We start from the raw sequence: 16,944 nt of genomic DNA, 5'->3' as shown, positions 1-16,944 counted from the left end.
CTCTATACCATCATTTGAAACAAGTTCACCTTTAGATCTGAGAACTAACACCATGCTGTCCTGGCCATTGCTTTCTAGGTTATCTAGTTTACCACTCATTCTTTCCTTCTTGTTTGTCTTTGCCTCACTCCTTAAATTGAAAGCACATTATTATTTCCTATGTGTGGGAAATGGAAAATGCTGTTTGGAAAATAGTGAAAGGTGGAGGAAAAGTCCTGTTAGGTCAGATTTTGGAAAGCTTTGGAAACCAGAATAGGGAATTTGGATATGAAATTCCAGGCAATTATATGTTTTTTTGTCTCTAAAGCAGTGCAGAGATATGATAAAAGCAATTTTTTTAGAAAATCCATCTGAATTTGGTATGAAAGTTTAACTTAAAAGAATTATATGTAGTCTAGTGAGACAGGCACTGAATTATCTTCTAGTGTGCATTGGGATAGCTGAGCATTGTTTCTTAACATGTAAGCTACCTATTACCTGCTCCAGTTTACCTGGGAATATTTGTTAAAATGAAGGTTCTGGGGCCCTATTCTAAATCTACTGAATCAAAATGTCTGGGATGGAGTCTAGGACTTGTCATTTTAGCAGGCACCTCAGGCGGTTTGTGCCCAGTAAAGGCAGAGAATTAGAGGGCTGAAACGGGAGCAAAAGACAGGGATGTCAGAGCTTCCAGCTGGGCTGCTAGCTGCATTAATCCAGTTGATTACAACACAAAGACTATAATGGTTACCATGGGGATTCAGGAACAAGGGTAAATTTGAGAACTACTTCAAAGGAAACAAAACATCCTAAGGAAGTGAAAGACTGGATTTAGGAAATGAAGAAGAGGAAAGAGCCCTGGAGAACTGTCAATGGCTGCCTTCTGAGAATCAGCTAGTGACCAGAGTACTGGTTCTTTAGGCCCTTAGGTGTCAGGGATATTGTTGACAATGAGAGAAGAACAAAGCCAACAGCTCTGCAGCAAGGTGAAGTTGCTTTAAAAAAAAAAAAAAAAAAAGCATAGAACAAGGAAAAAAAGAAAGATAGCTACCAAGAGATAAAAAAACAAAAACAAAAACAAAAACAACTAACCTGGTCTACAAAACTTAGGGAACTGTCAATTAGGAAAAAGTTATTGCTCAAGAAGTTGGCATAGCTGCTCTTCTCACCTTAAAGGCGCTTAACCAAATGAAGTAGGATCAGGGTAGGCAGACAGATGGCATAGGAGCTAAGCTCAAGCAGAGAGGCTGAACAAAAATAGAGGGGAGAGGAGTTGGAGTTAAAAGCAAGGAAATTTTAAACCCAGAGAGAAAACAGAAGAGAAGGAATAAGGTTAGGGACTTTCAAAATAAGAAAGTTACATCATTTGCTGGCAATTCTGAATAGGAGAAAAAATAGGAGATAGGTGGGTCATCTAAGAGTATTTACATTATTCTAGTAGTCCTTTAAGCTTAACCATTTGCCAAATATAGACATAAAGATAGTGATATATAAATATATTAAGAAATATATAAATATATAAAATATATAAAGATATAAAAATATAAAAATATATTATATATAGATAGGAGCAGAGAGAGTACAACCTTTTCCCCCCCACTAGGAAATATAAAATAGGGTAATATTGTATACCATGAAGGTATGCTTTGAATGTTTTACTGGGATATCAAAAATAAAATGGTTTCAGTATCCCTCTATTTTTCCAATAACTCTGGCTTTGAATGAGAGAGGCTTATTCTACTATTACTTTTAAATCTAATATTTATAAGGACATTTAATTTCTGTGCACAAGGAGTACTCACACCAAAAAATTGTGACATGCTAAACTCAAGAGATCAAACCTTGAAAGCTTATACACTAATGGGTTATTTAGTTTTCAAAATCTTAATAATAATTGGCAATAAGGCTTGTTAAAATTCCTTTTGTTCAGGATCCATTGTGTTGATCTTGAAGCCCCATTTGTTCTTCTAAAATGATTGAAGCTGAGATCCCCACCTAGTGGATTTAGAGGATTTTACAGGTTTTACAGAACAAGCTTACTACCCCTGGAAATCCTTAATTTTTTTCTCTTACTGAAATAACAGGTTTTAAAAACTCTACTTAAGATCTAGGATAATTGTCAACAGAACAGTTGCAAATGGTTGAAATATACCAATATGCATATCAGCTAGACTACAGTTAACAAACAAAACTCAATTTTTATTTTCATACCATAATTAGGAAAACAGATCAGGCACAAATATGAATATATAATCATCTGTGTAGAAAGCAATATTGTAATACCACTAATTGAGATGTGTACAGTAATTTCCATAAAATAAACATCAAGTGTAAACTGTTCAAGTACTTTTTTCTTATTTAATCTTTCATTTGCTTAAGGCTTTTTTTTTTTTTTATGTTTGCTTTCTTTTCCAGGACTAGACAAAACTTCTTTCCCATTTTTCTGTTCCTTAGAGAAGCAAACTCAATGAATTGTGTCAAACATATCTTGTGGCTCCATCTTTGATTTTTGCATTATATTCAGTCGTACTTTTATTTCATTGATAACAATGAGGTACTGAGGATTTTTTCCTCCAAAATAATGCATTGGAAATGTATGCAAAGGCTAGGGGGTGTTTGTGTGTCCTTTTGAAGAAAGCTAAAGTAGAAAATGATTATTAGTTGAGTTCTGCCTCTAAAGGTGATGTATTAACATAATCAGCAGATGGTGGATACAGTGTAGGTTTTGAAGCAGAGTTTTCAGCTTCAGTTATTCTTCTAGGAATTAGAGGCACCTTAGTTTTTGTCTCAAAACTAACGTCTTTTAACTCTGATAAGGAGGAAAGCACCTCATGTGTCTCCACTCTTACTGTACCTTCTTCATGTGTATTGTTATCTTTATCTGGTTGAATAGTTTGAATGGCTCCCAAATCTTGCATATTAGTGTTAATTTCACTACAAGAAGGTCTGTTTTCAGTTTCAGGGGAACACGTGATACTCAAATCCTTAGCCGTAATTGTAGCCTCAACAGAACTCGAATCATACAACATGTGTTTTTCACTTTTTCCATTTCCCCAAGTTTGCTGCATTTCTTTTCTGCTGCCTTTTAAGGTCATCTGTGAAGTCCTAAATAATGTACTAGAATTTGCCTCACTTTCATCGAGCATTTTCTTCTCTTCTTTTTCTAATATTTTTATCTGTAGTGCTTCAGTGCCATCATCTCTAGGTAATGCATTTGTGCTGTCAATTTCTTTTTTGCTACTATTGGTTAGATTCCAAACGGCTTGAGTACTGAGAGAAGTACTGATATCTTTGGGAGTCTCGGTTCTATTTTGGTAGGGAATAGAATTTGTCTTCATCATTGTTAGGTCACCCTTGGCTTGTGTCTCAGAGGGAATGAGAGAGGAATCATAAGTTTCTGTTTGAAAAAGTTTTTTTCCTACATCATTTCCCTCATCCGTAATACAACTTTCCACAATTTGATGTGATAGTTTCGGTTTTGTCATTAATGTTTTTTCTTCATTTCTAAGTTGTTTATGACTTGAGTGTTGCTCTACGTGTTTTAAAGTTTGATTTTGATCTAAAGTATGTTCCTTATAGGTGTCAGTCTTGTGGACACCTACAAGTTGTGTTTGATTCCCCAGGGACAAAGAAAGCTGATTTGGCTCAGTGGTCTTTGGTTTGTCCTGCTCCATGTGCTGGGTGGGCTCTGTTGCCTCTTGGTCAGTTGTCTCCCTGGTACTACTGGGTGGTAAAACCTCACTTCCTGTACTTTCCCAGGTAGCTAGTAAGTACCCAGGAACATCCAATGCAAGCGGAGTTGCACCTTCCATTTGCTCAGTTGAGAACTGAGAGCTTGAATGCCTGTGTTCAGCTTTGATGGATGTGGGCTGAGGCAATGTTGACAGGCTGCTAGCAAGAATGAGGCCAGTAGGGTGACAGTTGACTTCTGTAGAGCTCTGGTTGACTAGAGGTAAGTCATTAGCACTGAGCAGAGGAGTCTTTTTAGTGTTTTTTTTGTAACGTGGGGTCTGCTTTGGAGCATGTTTGAGAGGCACACTCTTTGAAATGAGTCTAACATAGTTGTTACTCTCTTGCTGTTGGGAAAATTCTGCAGAGGACACAAGGTTTATACTGGCTTCTTTCTGAGAAGCTTTAGATAATTTATTCGGTGGTAACAATATGTGTTTCCATTTCCTTGGAAGTTCTGGCAAGGATTTTTCTGGATGGACTTTGACTTTTCTAAAAGGGTGTAAATTTAATTTTATCCTTGAAGTTTGTTTTTTAATTTTCCCTTTGAGGTCAGTTTGATTGGTTCTCTTCTTTTTCAGAATCTGTGGATCAGTAAGCCATTTTCCTCCCTTGTTTTCCTCCTGATGATTGACACATTTTTTAAGATCCAAGTTGGTCAGGTGGCTACTTTGACTTTTCTGCTGTTTCCAATGGGTTGATGTTTTGGATACTAAATCAGGATCACAGAAGCTAACCCTCTTTGGGGAATATGTTTTCTTGATTTTTGTTGACAACCTTGATAACTCCATGTTGTCCTCTCTCATAAGGAATTTTTCTATTGCACTGTTAATTTGGAATTGCTCTTTCTTAGCCTTTGAATGTTCTTTACGATTTGGCTTCTTTTCTTTCACATAATCTTGAAATTGATCACAGGGTACATATTTACAGATAAGAGAATTTTTTGGCTGAAAATACCTAGGCCTGCTCTGTTTTAACAGTCCACAAGGATCATCATATTTTGATCTATGTTTTTGTAAGACCCTTTGTACACAATGTTCCTCAGGCTCACAAGGCTTGGATGATGAGCCTGTAATAAAATGTCTCTGCCTGTGAGGTTGTAAGCCATTGTCTTTTTTTTCTATTGGAGGCTGCCATGATTCATTTGTTAAATGCTTTTCAAGACTTTCTCTTGCCAAGGCTGAACCGGATGTTGCATATCTTCTACTAAATGTGTCACTGTTGATATCTGCTGAACAATAAATGCAGAAATTTAGCACTGAGCAGAGTTTTATTACCCCAACCAAACAGATGCTTAGAAACCTTATGAAAGGTGCAAAAATGATTCCTCTGATTATGGCAATTCTTGAATATTTCCTGATTTTTAACCAAACTCACAAAAGACTTTGGGTAGTTTAGTGTGTTTACAAGGCTACTCTTTATGGCCACATTTTAATCAGTTGCAATGCTGACCTAAAAGTTGCAGAATTAGAAATGAAAACATTCATAGTTGTATGTTTTTACATTAGTTGTTGGTTATGTCAGCTTTAAAAATGAATAATAGCTAAACTCTTTTCACATGGCCAGCATAATTTTTTTCTGCATTAATTTCCCAGTTGGAACTAAATATTAGGGAGAACATGATACTGTATTGAGTAATGTTCAGATTTCAAAGATAGAATAACCTCAACAACAACAACAAAATAGTTATGATACTATTGGCTACAAAGCAGAGACCATATCTGCCTTATTTCCCATCACATAATATGGTATTAATTAAGGGGTGTCTGGGAGGCTCAGTTGGGTAAGCATCTGACTCTTCATTTTGGCTCAGCTCATGATCTCATGGTCCATGAGATTGAGCCTTGAGTCAGGCTCTGTGCTAACAGCAAGGAGCTTGGTTGGGATTCTGTCTCTCCCTCTCTCTCTGCCCCTCCCCCATGCACATGTGCACAGGTGTGCTCTTCCTCTCTCAAAAATAAACTTTTAAAAAATATATAGTATTAATTAAGTATTTGTTAAATGAATGAGTATTTTGGAATATGGCCTTATCTTTATTGCAGAAATCTCTGTGAGTTTTAAATTGTACATGTTAGCATAATATTAATGATACATGTTAAATAATATTAATGACAAAAGTAATAGAAATATTTACCATTAATTAAGCATCTGCTAAGAGCCAGGCATTGTGCTAAGTATTATACCTTCATTATCCCATTTAATATTCACAGAAGATGTGATCCACTGGACAAGTCCTATCATCCTATCACTTTTAAGGTGAAGAAATAAGCCTAAAGAGGTGAAACATTTCCCCTCATCACATGTCCACTAATGATATGGGCAGAACTTGACCCAAGTCTGTCTGACACCAAACCCTATCCTCTTAACCCAATGCATATTAGACTTAAAATTACATCTTATAAGCGTACTGTCTCTTGTCTTCTGAAATTGTTTTACCAAGAGGAAGAAAGAAGTATTTCTGTTCAGCAATAGAAAGGAAGAGGTGAACTAAGCTTCACATTAGCATCTAACTTGAAGATCTGCCTTCAATTTTCTGCGTGACCTTGGAGAAGCTATTTACTCAATGGGTATCAAGAGACAAGACTTAGATGAGAATTATATGTGGGTGTAAAATTATTCTAGGGAAAGAATTTTAGCCTTTATCAGATTCTAAGAGAGTTCTGTGACTCAAAGATAAATATTAGGAACTTTTGTACTACATAGTCTCTAAAGTCTCCCTTACTCCTGAAATACTATGGTTCTGTGTCCCCAAGTTTGAAGACATAATCAGAGTGACATCACCTCTTACTGACTTCTTTTGTGGTCTTGGTTGTTTTTTCCTCAAATACCTGTCTTCTCTATCTCCATCTGCCTGGTAGGTAGCAGAATTTCAAGTCTTTCTTAAAAGTAAATATATTGATTTGACAAACAAATGTGTTCTCTGTGTGAAACAAGGGACTGGGTTTTAAATGGTTAAGAGACAGCATTCCCTTCAGTATAAGAGTTTCCCATAGAAAAGTTAAGGCATTGGACAAAGCTAACCATCTGTCTAAGGTGTGACTCTGTTGAAAGGGTAAGTACTTACTTCTTTATAAAATAAAGCCAATCTGATCTGGTTTCTATGGCAGATGTTTTGTTGTTGGGGTTTTGTTTTTGTTTTTGTTTTTTTGCTTTTTTTCCCCCCTTAGCTATTCCTCTCTTGAATCAAATAATCAGTCCCCAGAAACTAGTAAGAACTGGAGTCTGGGGAATACAATGGAATAAATTCACATCCTGCCTTATGCCACATCTGAGACAGCATACGGGTTCATTCTTTTCCAATTGTCCCCAAATCCATCCTTAGGGCCATATCCTCATGGTGTGAATTTCTTTGTGCAGCACCTCTGCCATTCATATTTGAGAGAAAGCCCTGCTTGTTGTAAACCAATTCACATAAATGACAGGAACCTCTTTACAGAGAAACTGTCAAAGTTTTCACTGCTGATCCTGAAAGCATTACCTTACTATTCAGGAAGGAAAAGGAAGACATTTAATTCATTGCCTCCACCTAAATATTGACATTGCCCATGTACGGTGGGTAGATGTCATGGCCAGATTCACTTGGCTCCCAACATGCGACGATGAATTAAGTCCTGACTTTCCCTGGACTGGGAAGTTATCATCCCTGACAGCTCAGCAAGCAAAGTGTGTGTCTTGACATCATTCCTGAAATGAATCACTAGCATTAGAAGGCTCATTCTTCTAACATGTCATGCTCTGAGAAGGTTGCTTACTGCAGAATTGGCATTAGAGCTCGAAGGATGTTGGAATAGAAGCCAATACTCAGCCTCTCATAAATCTTAACAGTATATTGCTATTTAAAAGGCTTCTTTTCTTAAAAAAAAATAAACAAAACAAAAATAAAAACCAAAACACTGTTAGGCATTGGATCAGAAAATTCACTTTCAAAAGGCACAATATATACTTACTCTCAGCTCCTGGGCGGGGGGGAGGGGGGAGTCCTCATCTACACGTCACCCCCAATCCACACCCACACCACACCCAGGGGGGTCCAGTATGTTTAGAAGAAGGATAGACTGGTGCGACACAATGATTTTTATGGCATTCTGCTATTGAGAAAATTAAAGGAGATTACCTCTTTCAGAGAAATTTAAACAGAGTGGGATTTTCTAAAACAAGACAACTCACCTATTGTTCTTGTTACATGCTGTGGCAGACTTTGAGGTTGGACTTCCCCCAACTCATGATTCCTTAGCTTTTTAACTCTCTTTGGACAGTATCTTGTAAGTAAGCTGGCTTCATTAAAAGCTGCCACATTCCCAGGAGGCTGTGAACATCCTGACTGCAGCAATCTGCCACCAAAGCAGAAGAAAGTGCTGTCTGCCCCATGGTCTTTCCCTTTCAGGTTTCTAAATGATCCGTCAAGGGCTGTGGACTCAGAGGCCAGTGCTGCTTGATGGCTGTTTTCCTGTAAAAGCGGCATTTCCTTTCTGGACCCCACAATGGACATGACCTTTATCTCGTTTTCCTGAGTTAAGTGGCAGTTACAGTATCCCTTAGTGTGGTAATTTCTTGCCTCATGAGCACACAGGGATTCATCGAAGGTTCTGCAACAAAGGTTTTCTGATGTGTGTTCATTTGCTTTGCCTTGTTGGAGTTTCCAGTTAAATACAACTAAACCTAGGCAAGTGAGACCAACAGCTCCTGTGACAAATAGAGAGACCATTAAAAGATAACATCATAGGAAGAAACGTATAAATCACCAAATGTGAAATCCACAAATATCAAGGTTAATGGTTTAAAGGGCATCAGAATAGGTGGGCAGTCTATCACCATGTAGAAAAATATCAGTCCAGACAGAGGCTGTTTATTCAACATTGTTCTGTTTGTTAATTTGGATCTTTCTTTGTCTCTATTAAAAATTTTAAGAAAAAAGTGTCATCTGGGATATCTTTGGTAGAAAAAAAAGGGTTTTTTTCATGGACTGAGATTCATCCAAGATAAAATAATTCTTGCATTAAGGTTCTTTTTCTGCCTATAGGAAACCAAATTTTCTATTTCTTAATCCCATAGTGAATAAAAATAGACTATATTTAGTACGTACCTGGAAATTCCCATAGAACATAACCTCCTCCTATTGCCATATTTTCATCAGCCCTGAAGATTCACCCACACCTCTGTAAAAGTCATTGGCTTCCTATTAGCATAAAGACGAAACTCTTGGCATACAAGATTCCCTGCAGTCTGGCCATAACCTCCCTCCCTTGCCTACTTTTTCATTTTTCGTTATTAAAACACTGTGTTTCAAACTCTTCATTAGTCTTAAAGTACTTCTGAGCCTCTGTGCACACCCTTAGTGATGCCTGCAATACTTTCTCCTATCTCTGCTTATTTGAAATTTATTTATCTTTTAAAAACTAAATCAATACCTCAAAATTTCTTGATACGTTTGCTGTTTTTTCCATCTTGTAAAGATCATTCCCTTCTATGAACTCCCACAATAAAATGACTGACATCTAATCTCAGACTGTCTGGTACTGTTCTTTCATGTTCTTTGTATGTGTAGCTTATTCTCTGAATAAGTTTATTCTCTAAATAATATAGTTTATTCTCTGAATAAAATTATAAAGGGCAGTGTTTCTCAAACTCACGTGCAGAGTCTAACCTGTTTAGACATCCCTGTTTCCCATCTTGACAAACATCATGCTCAACCACCTAGATGTTCAAACCAAAGTCTCTGAGTTATACCCAACTCCCTCTCTGTCACAGTGATTTCCTTTTTTCTCAGCGCTTATAACAGTATAAAATTATTGGGTTCACTTGCTTGCTTGTTCACTGTCTGTCTCTCCCCCCCCCCCCCCCCCCCCCCACCCCCCGCCCCGCACCGCTAGAATTAAGCACTATGAGGAAATGGACCTTTTCAGTCTTGTTCACTCTGTATCTCCAGTACCCTTAACTCTAGCACAGGCACTCCAGAAATGTTTATTGAATATTCTTAAATAAACAGAAGGGATTCTGTTTATGAGTTCTAATAATGAAATGCACTGAGTGGTCTAATGTTACAAATGGTGATTGGGAAGACATGGCATCGCTATCAACTGAGCTAGGAGCTCTGTCTTCTAAGTCTAGCTCTGACCATAAATTGCCGTGTGACCTCAGGCAAGTCATTTCCCCTAGAGAACACAGCTTCCTGACACTGGAAATGAGAACAGTGAAAGAGATGATGTCAGCATTTTAGACTTTTCAATTGACTGCACCATGCCTGGTTCCCTCCACTGCAGGCAACTTTAATGAAAACATGATGTTATTTTTTGAACTTGAAAGAAAAGGGAAAGTGTCAGGCATGGTCGCTTCCTTGTTCTGTTAAGGATGAAGATTCCAAAGAGAACAGCAGCCGCTGATACAAACCTTCAACCTTTGGGTAGTTTACTAGATCTTGAAGTCTTATAAGCCCCATTTTAATTTAGTTGACAACAGTATATTCTTAGTGCTGTCACAGTTTGAAATAATTTAATATCTATTGAAGACTCAACATTTTTTTAAAAGTAGTAGCAAAATGTAGACCAGAATGTTTTTATTGCCAGATCCTAGAGCTAGGGTTATTCCAAACAACGGTTTCAGCTTTAAAATATTAAAAACATATGAAAATACGAAAATTTTGGAAACACTCCGTATCTCTTACATGGGGTAAGAAAACTCAGGATTCAAAGCTTTGTTCTGACACTTCCCTTGGGCAAGTTTTCTTTAAAAAGAAAGAAAGAAAGAAAGAAAGAAAGAAAGAAAGAAAGAAAGAAGAAAGAGGGCATTTATTTATTTATTTTGAGAAAGACAGAAAGAGCAAAAGGGGCAGAGAGAGAGGGATACAGACAGAATCCCAAGCAGGCTTCATGCTGTCAGCACAGAGCCCGATGCAGGGCTGAAACTCATGAGCCATGAGATCATGACCTGAGGGGAAACTAAGAGTCAGATGCTAAACCAATTGAGCCATCCAGGCACCCTCCCTTGGGCAAGTTTTCTAACCTCTCTGAGCCTTATTTTTCCACCTCTGTCAAACAGGGATGATTACTACCACTCAGAAATTAAGTGAGGTAATATATGTGACATATTTAATGCAGTGCTTTGATTAAAGTAAGGTTCAGTGAATTATCATCATGATTCATGGTTATGATTGTTGCTTCTATTGTTTAGGTTTGATATTGCCCTATTAGGTCCTAGAACACTTAATGTTTGGGGGAGGGGAGAAGGATTAAAAAGTCCAAAAAGTAAAATCATTAAGAGAATACTTTGTATGGCTGGTGCAGTTACTAAACCAAATAATAAAGGAAATAAAGACCTAAAATTTTTTAAACACATGCATCAGCCATTGAAATGAGAGTAGGCATAATCTGATTATAGGGTAAATTTCTCCTCTAATTGTGTCTAAATGGCAAGGAACCACTCACTCTCCTGCTGTTGATGCTAGAAGTATGTCTGTATCACATTACCACTCAGGTATGGTCACTTTCTATTAGTGCAGGGAGCAGAACGCAGCAAATGAAGCTTGTAGGCAGGCTGAACGTGCTATTAAGGAGATGGTTGAATTTTCATTGCCATGGGCATTGTTGCTATTTTTAAGAGGTTGTTCTAACAATCTTTCTGAGTTGGAAAAACAACAATAACAACAAAAAACAAATTTAGTAAGTTCTCATTGGAAATGTTAGAGCTTCATGAAATCTTTCTCTTTTCACCCACCAATTCAGAGTAGGAAGTGTTAAGATGTTAGCGTTTGATGCCAAATAATCACTTAATAGTTTTAAATTCACTGAATATGATTATATTCCCTGGAATTGTAATGATTTACTGTAGCCAAAGAAGGAAAGGGAAATCAGAGGTCAAATTATAGTTCTAAGTCTTTTACCCCACAATCTACAGGTATAGATTATTGACTACACTTTTACTTCAAAAGGAGTAGAGTCTTAATAGAATAAATTGTACAAAATCAGAGTTTTTTAAAAGACAAACACCTTCTCAAAACAGCATCTGTAACAATTACTCAGTGAAAGATGCATTATGATACTTTCACACTTCAAAACTTAACATGTGTGTATTCATAACTATAAGAATTTACCCATGCTTCCTATTATTTTAACAAACGTTTGAATCTTCCAGAATTTATATCCATCTCTACACTAACATAAGTTGTTAGTAAAATCTTTTCCGAAAATAGATATAAAAATACCTAGAAGATACTGAAAATCTCTATTGTAATATTTCCAAAATGATGCCCTTCAAAACACTAATGTAATGAAATCCTCTGTGAAAAAAGAGTTAATGGTTAAATGAATTTGAGAAGTGCTCCACATTGTATGAACTTTGGGGTTCATAATGCTTATTAGAAAATGAAAGGCAATGAGGAAAATACTGCAGTAAAGAAGCCCGTTTCACTTTGTTTAGTCCAGCATTACCCAAATCTATTTGAGCCCCACAACATTTTGCATCTGTGTATGTTCTTATCGAAATATGTATTAATTATTCCCTAGAACTAGTCTTTGAGCTCTAGCATTCTCAGACATTTAGGGTAAAACTCCCTGCCCTATTACTTTTGTCTTTTATGGTAAATTATGTCTTAACACTTATAATTACTGACATGGTTACACAGTTTTTAAAACAATTTATCTTTCTGAGAGGATTAAATTCACTTCCAAGTGAGTTTGATTATTGCCGATGGTAGTTCATTGTTTAGACCTGACTCTGGTTTCCATCTATTCTGATTAAAAGTGTAACTCTCAGGAGGAGTTGAAAATATGATGTTCAGATTTCACTGGAAACCTACTATAGAATAATTATATATAGCACATATTCAAAACCTTCATTTCAGCCCTGGATGTCATTTGCCCAGCCTCTGGTCTTCTAGCTTTGAGGCACCACCTCCCACCCCACCCCACCCTACCCACCACTCCTCGCCATGGTTACCTACAAGTGCTAAGGATTTCACCACGAACTACAAGCATTGGGGGAAAATACACATTCCAGGTAGATGACTCAAGAAATCTCATGTGTATTTGGTCTTTGACTAATGACACTAAGTGCCACTTTATATCATTCATCCAGTGAGAGGTAACAATAGCTGATGCATAGTTAAAGAAATGCTTAAACTACCACAGCAAAATAATAGAGTTGAAAATTATCTTCTGCTTAGTCAACCTGGGGAGGTATGTGCCAAGTTTAGGAATGAGTTAGACAAACAGAAATCTTGTAAGAATTCAGAACCCCCAAATAGGAGGAAATCAAGGCAGAGAGAGGCTAAATAACATGCCCAAGGTCACATAGCAAGTAAGAGGGGAGCCAGGATTCAATCTTGGGCAATCTAATTGCAGAGCTTGTGTACTTAATCATTGTGCTGTACAACCATTATAGAGCAGGATTGCATGTGATTGTCCTAATAGCACATCCTCGTGCACGTGGTTAAGCCCACCAATTCTTACTATCCCATGGGGAGACATACACATGTATGTGAGTGCCTTGAGGAAAGAGACCACGTCTCATCACTTTTTAATCCCCATTTCTAGCATTTTAATGAATGTACCAGTAGTTCATGGCAGATGGATGATGGATGAAATATAGATACTATTCCCACACTAGACAAGATAACTGAAGTCTAAATAGCAAGGTAATAGACTCAGGATTACAGGGGTAGTTATACCAAGACTGGAGCCCTTGAATTCTGGTCCAAGCCCCTTTCTTCTGTTAGCTTCTCTGCAACAGGAAATTCTAACAACCTGTGCCAAGTAAATCACTATCCTCCCACATTCAGTGACAACCTCTCCCTTCCAAAGCCCTGGAAAATTTCCCCAATTGCCTGGGATTGGCATCATGTAGTGTATTTTAAGAATATGGAGAAGAGTTGGACACATTTCTCCGTGGCATACCTGCAAAGCCAAGGACAGTCAGCAGGGCCACATCCTGCCCTGGGAGGAGGGAACTTCTGTCCTTTAGAACCAGAGTCAAGTTGGGAACCTTGGAATCACAGTTGGTCTCAGACAGCTTTAGCACACTCTTTGCAATGGCCACCGCTGTGTCAGACGGCTGACAATTTAGGTCCTTGGCATTCCTGAGCATGCGAGCAGAAGACTTAACGTAGTTTCTTAAAAACCGGGCAAGAGGGTAGAGATCACAAGAGCAGCTCCACTGGTTCTTATCTAAACTCAGAAGGATCAACTGCTTCAGTGGAGTGAAAACATCTGGCATGTGGGCCAACCTATTTCGAGAAAGGTCCACTTCCTGTAGTTGAGGCAAGGGCTGGAAGGCATCTTTCCCAATGTAGGAAATAAAATTGTTAGATAAATCCAGATGCCTGAGACTGTGGAGCTTTGTGCCTCCAAAAGAACTGTCTGTCAGATTAGTGATCTGATTCCCATCCAGTTGGAGCCGGGTCAGGCCCTTGGTGTTTCTGAACCAGGACCCTTGCAGGGTGCGGAGAGCGTTATTGCTAAGCACCAGAACCTGCAGACTGAGAAGCCTGCTGAAGGTGTGATCAGTAAGCGAAGAGCTGGATATGCGGTTGTGCTCCAGCAACAATGTCCGCAACTTTGAGAGGCCATGCAGGGCATCTTCCCGAACATCCTCGATGCCATTTCTGCTCAAGGAGAGCAAGGCAAGATTAAACAAGAGGGACAAGTTTGTGCTGTCTATAGTGGAGAGGTATCCATCAGTGATGATTAAAACCCTCGTGGTCACAGGGGCTGCTGTGGGGAAGAAAAGCACACACCAGAAACAAGGCACACACAAGTGAGAGGAGAGTACGGTGGAGAGCCGAGACAATCGATGCCCTCTGAGCAATCTTATCACCTGGGTAAGAACAATAAACAAAATGAAAATAATTCTCTGATTTCTCAGTTTAAAAGGAAGCTGTCTCTTTATCAGAATGATGGATTTTTATATTCTTTGTTTCTATGACATGTTTATTTGAGAAACATAAACCCATCTGTTCCTTTCCATGTTGAAGTTAATTCACTGTTTAGAATTATCACCACTGATTTTTTTTGAAGGTGGCTTTATAGGCTTCTCCTCTGTGAGGCTGTGCAGTGACCTGCTCCAGCCCTGTTGGCCCCAAGCAGATTCCCCCAAGAGCCAAGCCTGGGTCTGAGCTTCCTAACCCATTTCCCACCATCAGTGTATATTGATGCTGTGAAAGCAGTCACCTTTTCTTTCAAACTTAAAGGTATAGGTTGGATGGGAGGAGTGAAAAGGAGGGTTGGTTTCTGCTTTTTAGCTCCAGGTTAAAAGTTGGCAACTTGGTAAGGATCCATATTCTCTCCGGATGACCTGAGGATCTGTCAGTGGGGTTCTCATTATAGTCTGGGCCATCTTGGCCTCCTCCCTAATATCTGTTCCCTCCAATGAAGTATATCATGTGATGGCAGGTGGTACTCAGGGCTTCCGACTGTTAAATCCCTTCACCATAATCACCTCAGAGCCATCACTGCTCTGTCATTAGAAATCAAAGCATTTTAACTCAATAAAGATGTATTATAATCAGGAGTTATTGTAACACATCTTTATCATGCTAAAATTGTTTTGACTGCAAATGACAGTGTCATAAAGATGGAAGAGACCACTGTCCCTGGGAGGTCTACAGGTGATATTTGAACAATCAACCATGGGGGTAGCAAATCACAATTCCCTTATGGAATTCAGACTTGCATTGCTGAAACAAAGAGATAAAAAAATGTAAAAAAAAAAAAAAAAACAAAGAATTTTCACAGTGCCTTCTCTTGGAAGAATTGTTCCCATCTCTACAGCACCAGCAAGCTTAAGTCATGGTGTTTTGTTTTTTTTTTTTCTTTATAGTATTATCACTGATTATTTGAATTCTATTAATTCTGGCCAGTTTAGCATTTTGTTTCTCTCAATATTGTTTTTGATATGGGTTGAGGGAGTTTCATTTTTATGGATCCCCAGTTCTCTAGGGATTTATCGAGTCTGAGGGAGCAGGCTATTGATTCTGTCAATTACTTCTTGTCTAGGACTAGACAGACGCTCCACCCACAGGTCATCCATTTACTGCTCTGTGTTTATGAAATTTAACTTCACAAATGTGACATACTGTAAATGAGAAGGAAGATAGAGAGGTGCGACAAGGTAGATGAGGAATATTTGTTTCTTACCGACATCAGCTATCTCCGATGGGGGGCTGGGGCGGGGGGAAGGAGTGAAGTCAGGAAATCTATTTGAGAGGGTAGGATTTTAGTGTTTAAGTGTTTTTGATACTAATTGGAAGCCGTGTACAACAAACTACCCTTGAAACTGTCTCTCTCCTGTCAAGGATGACGATAACTTCTATCTCTTAATTCTCATAGAGTCATAGGATTTTCAAAATGAAAAAAAAAAAAAATCAGCTTCATTCGCTCCATCTTAACTCGGACTTGTTTCTGAAATTTTTCCATTGGAAGAACTTATAGCTTGTTTATCTCATCTTGGATATCGGAATGTAAATCACATTCTCCTCAAATTTGTTAATAAGGTGTCTTATTAAATTGTTGACTTAAGCAAGCAATATGTAATGAATACAGGCAGTGTATCTTGTTAGCATTTCTACAGCTCATTTACCACCAATAAAAAAAGACTAGACTTTCAAAATTAGATGCACTTTGATAATAATCTGTTTTGCTGGTACATCACTTAATCTTACTAATGTTGAGCAATTGTAGTTCAGGTTTCTGATTCATTGATATTTTTTTCCAGCCAGTGGTAGGGTTCACATATGCACAAAGTGTGGACAAAAATATAATTAAAGTGGCTTGCTTTTTTTTTCTTTTCTTAGAAAAAAGTATGTAGCTGCATGAAATGGTAGTATTCTTTTGTAATAGCAGAATATTTCAGTTGCCTCTGCAGGTCTTAACATAGCTTTGGTTGAGACCACCAGGAATAGGAAAAATAAAATAATAGTATCAGTCTTCAGTCACTGTGAAAAGCTTGCTCTTTAAAAATTTACCTCTTTCAGGCTGAACCCAGAGAGCACTCAGTGTAATGAAAGCCATGGCAACGGATTTGCCAGATACATTTAACACTTTCTTTTAAGAGTTATTGGTTTTATTACCTACTATATAGGTGAGCTGGTGACAGAGGGTCACATCTTTGGCGCACACCACACATGACGCAGGGCAGGCCGCCACCACCTGCAGCATCATGGCGAAGAGTATGAGCCATCCACCTGAAAGGAGAGAGCAGGCACATCATGATGTTGGTATTTATTATCCGTGCTTTCAGTATAGTCAG

The 16,944-nt window shown here is 38.1% G+C and overlaps 2 protein-coding genes across 2 annotated transcripts in view; one reads left to right on the top strand and one right to left on the bottom strand.

Annotated features, from left to right (window-relative positions):
• Positions 1-16,944, top strand: part of TNNI3K (TNNI3 interacting kinase) — a 290,841-nt gene that overhangs the window by 209,141 nt on the left and 64,756 nt on the right. The gene's annotated exons all lie outside the window — the stretch shown is intronic.
• LRRC53 (leucine rich repeat containing 53) lies at positions 1,773-16,880 on the bottom strand. The gene is made up of 4 exons (XM_049617012.1): positions 16,766-16,880; positions 13,596-14,411; positions 7,876-8,391; positions 1,773-4,936 (listed from the first exon to the last, which is right to left on the bottom strand). Exons 1-4 carry the CDS (start codon positions 16,854-16,856, stop codon positions 2,637-2,639), a joined length of 3,723 nt encoding a protein of 1,240 aa, XP_049472969.1. The 5' UTR covers positions 16,857-16,880; the 3' UTR covers positions 1,773-2,636.

The sequence above is a fragment of the Panthera uncia genome (assembly GCF_023721935.1).
Source record: "Panthera uncia isolate 11264 chromosome C1 unlocalized genomic scaffold, Puncia_PCG_1.0 HiC_scaffold_4, whole genome shotgun sequence".
NCBI classification, from domain to species: Eukaryota; Metazoa; Chordata; class Mammalia; order Carnivora; family Felidae; genus Panthera; species Panthera uncia.
Note: the sequence above shows the minus strand (reverse complement) of the source record. Positions and strands in the feature narration are given on the sequence as shown.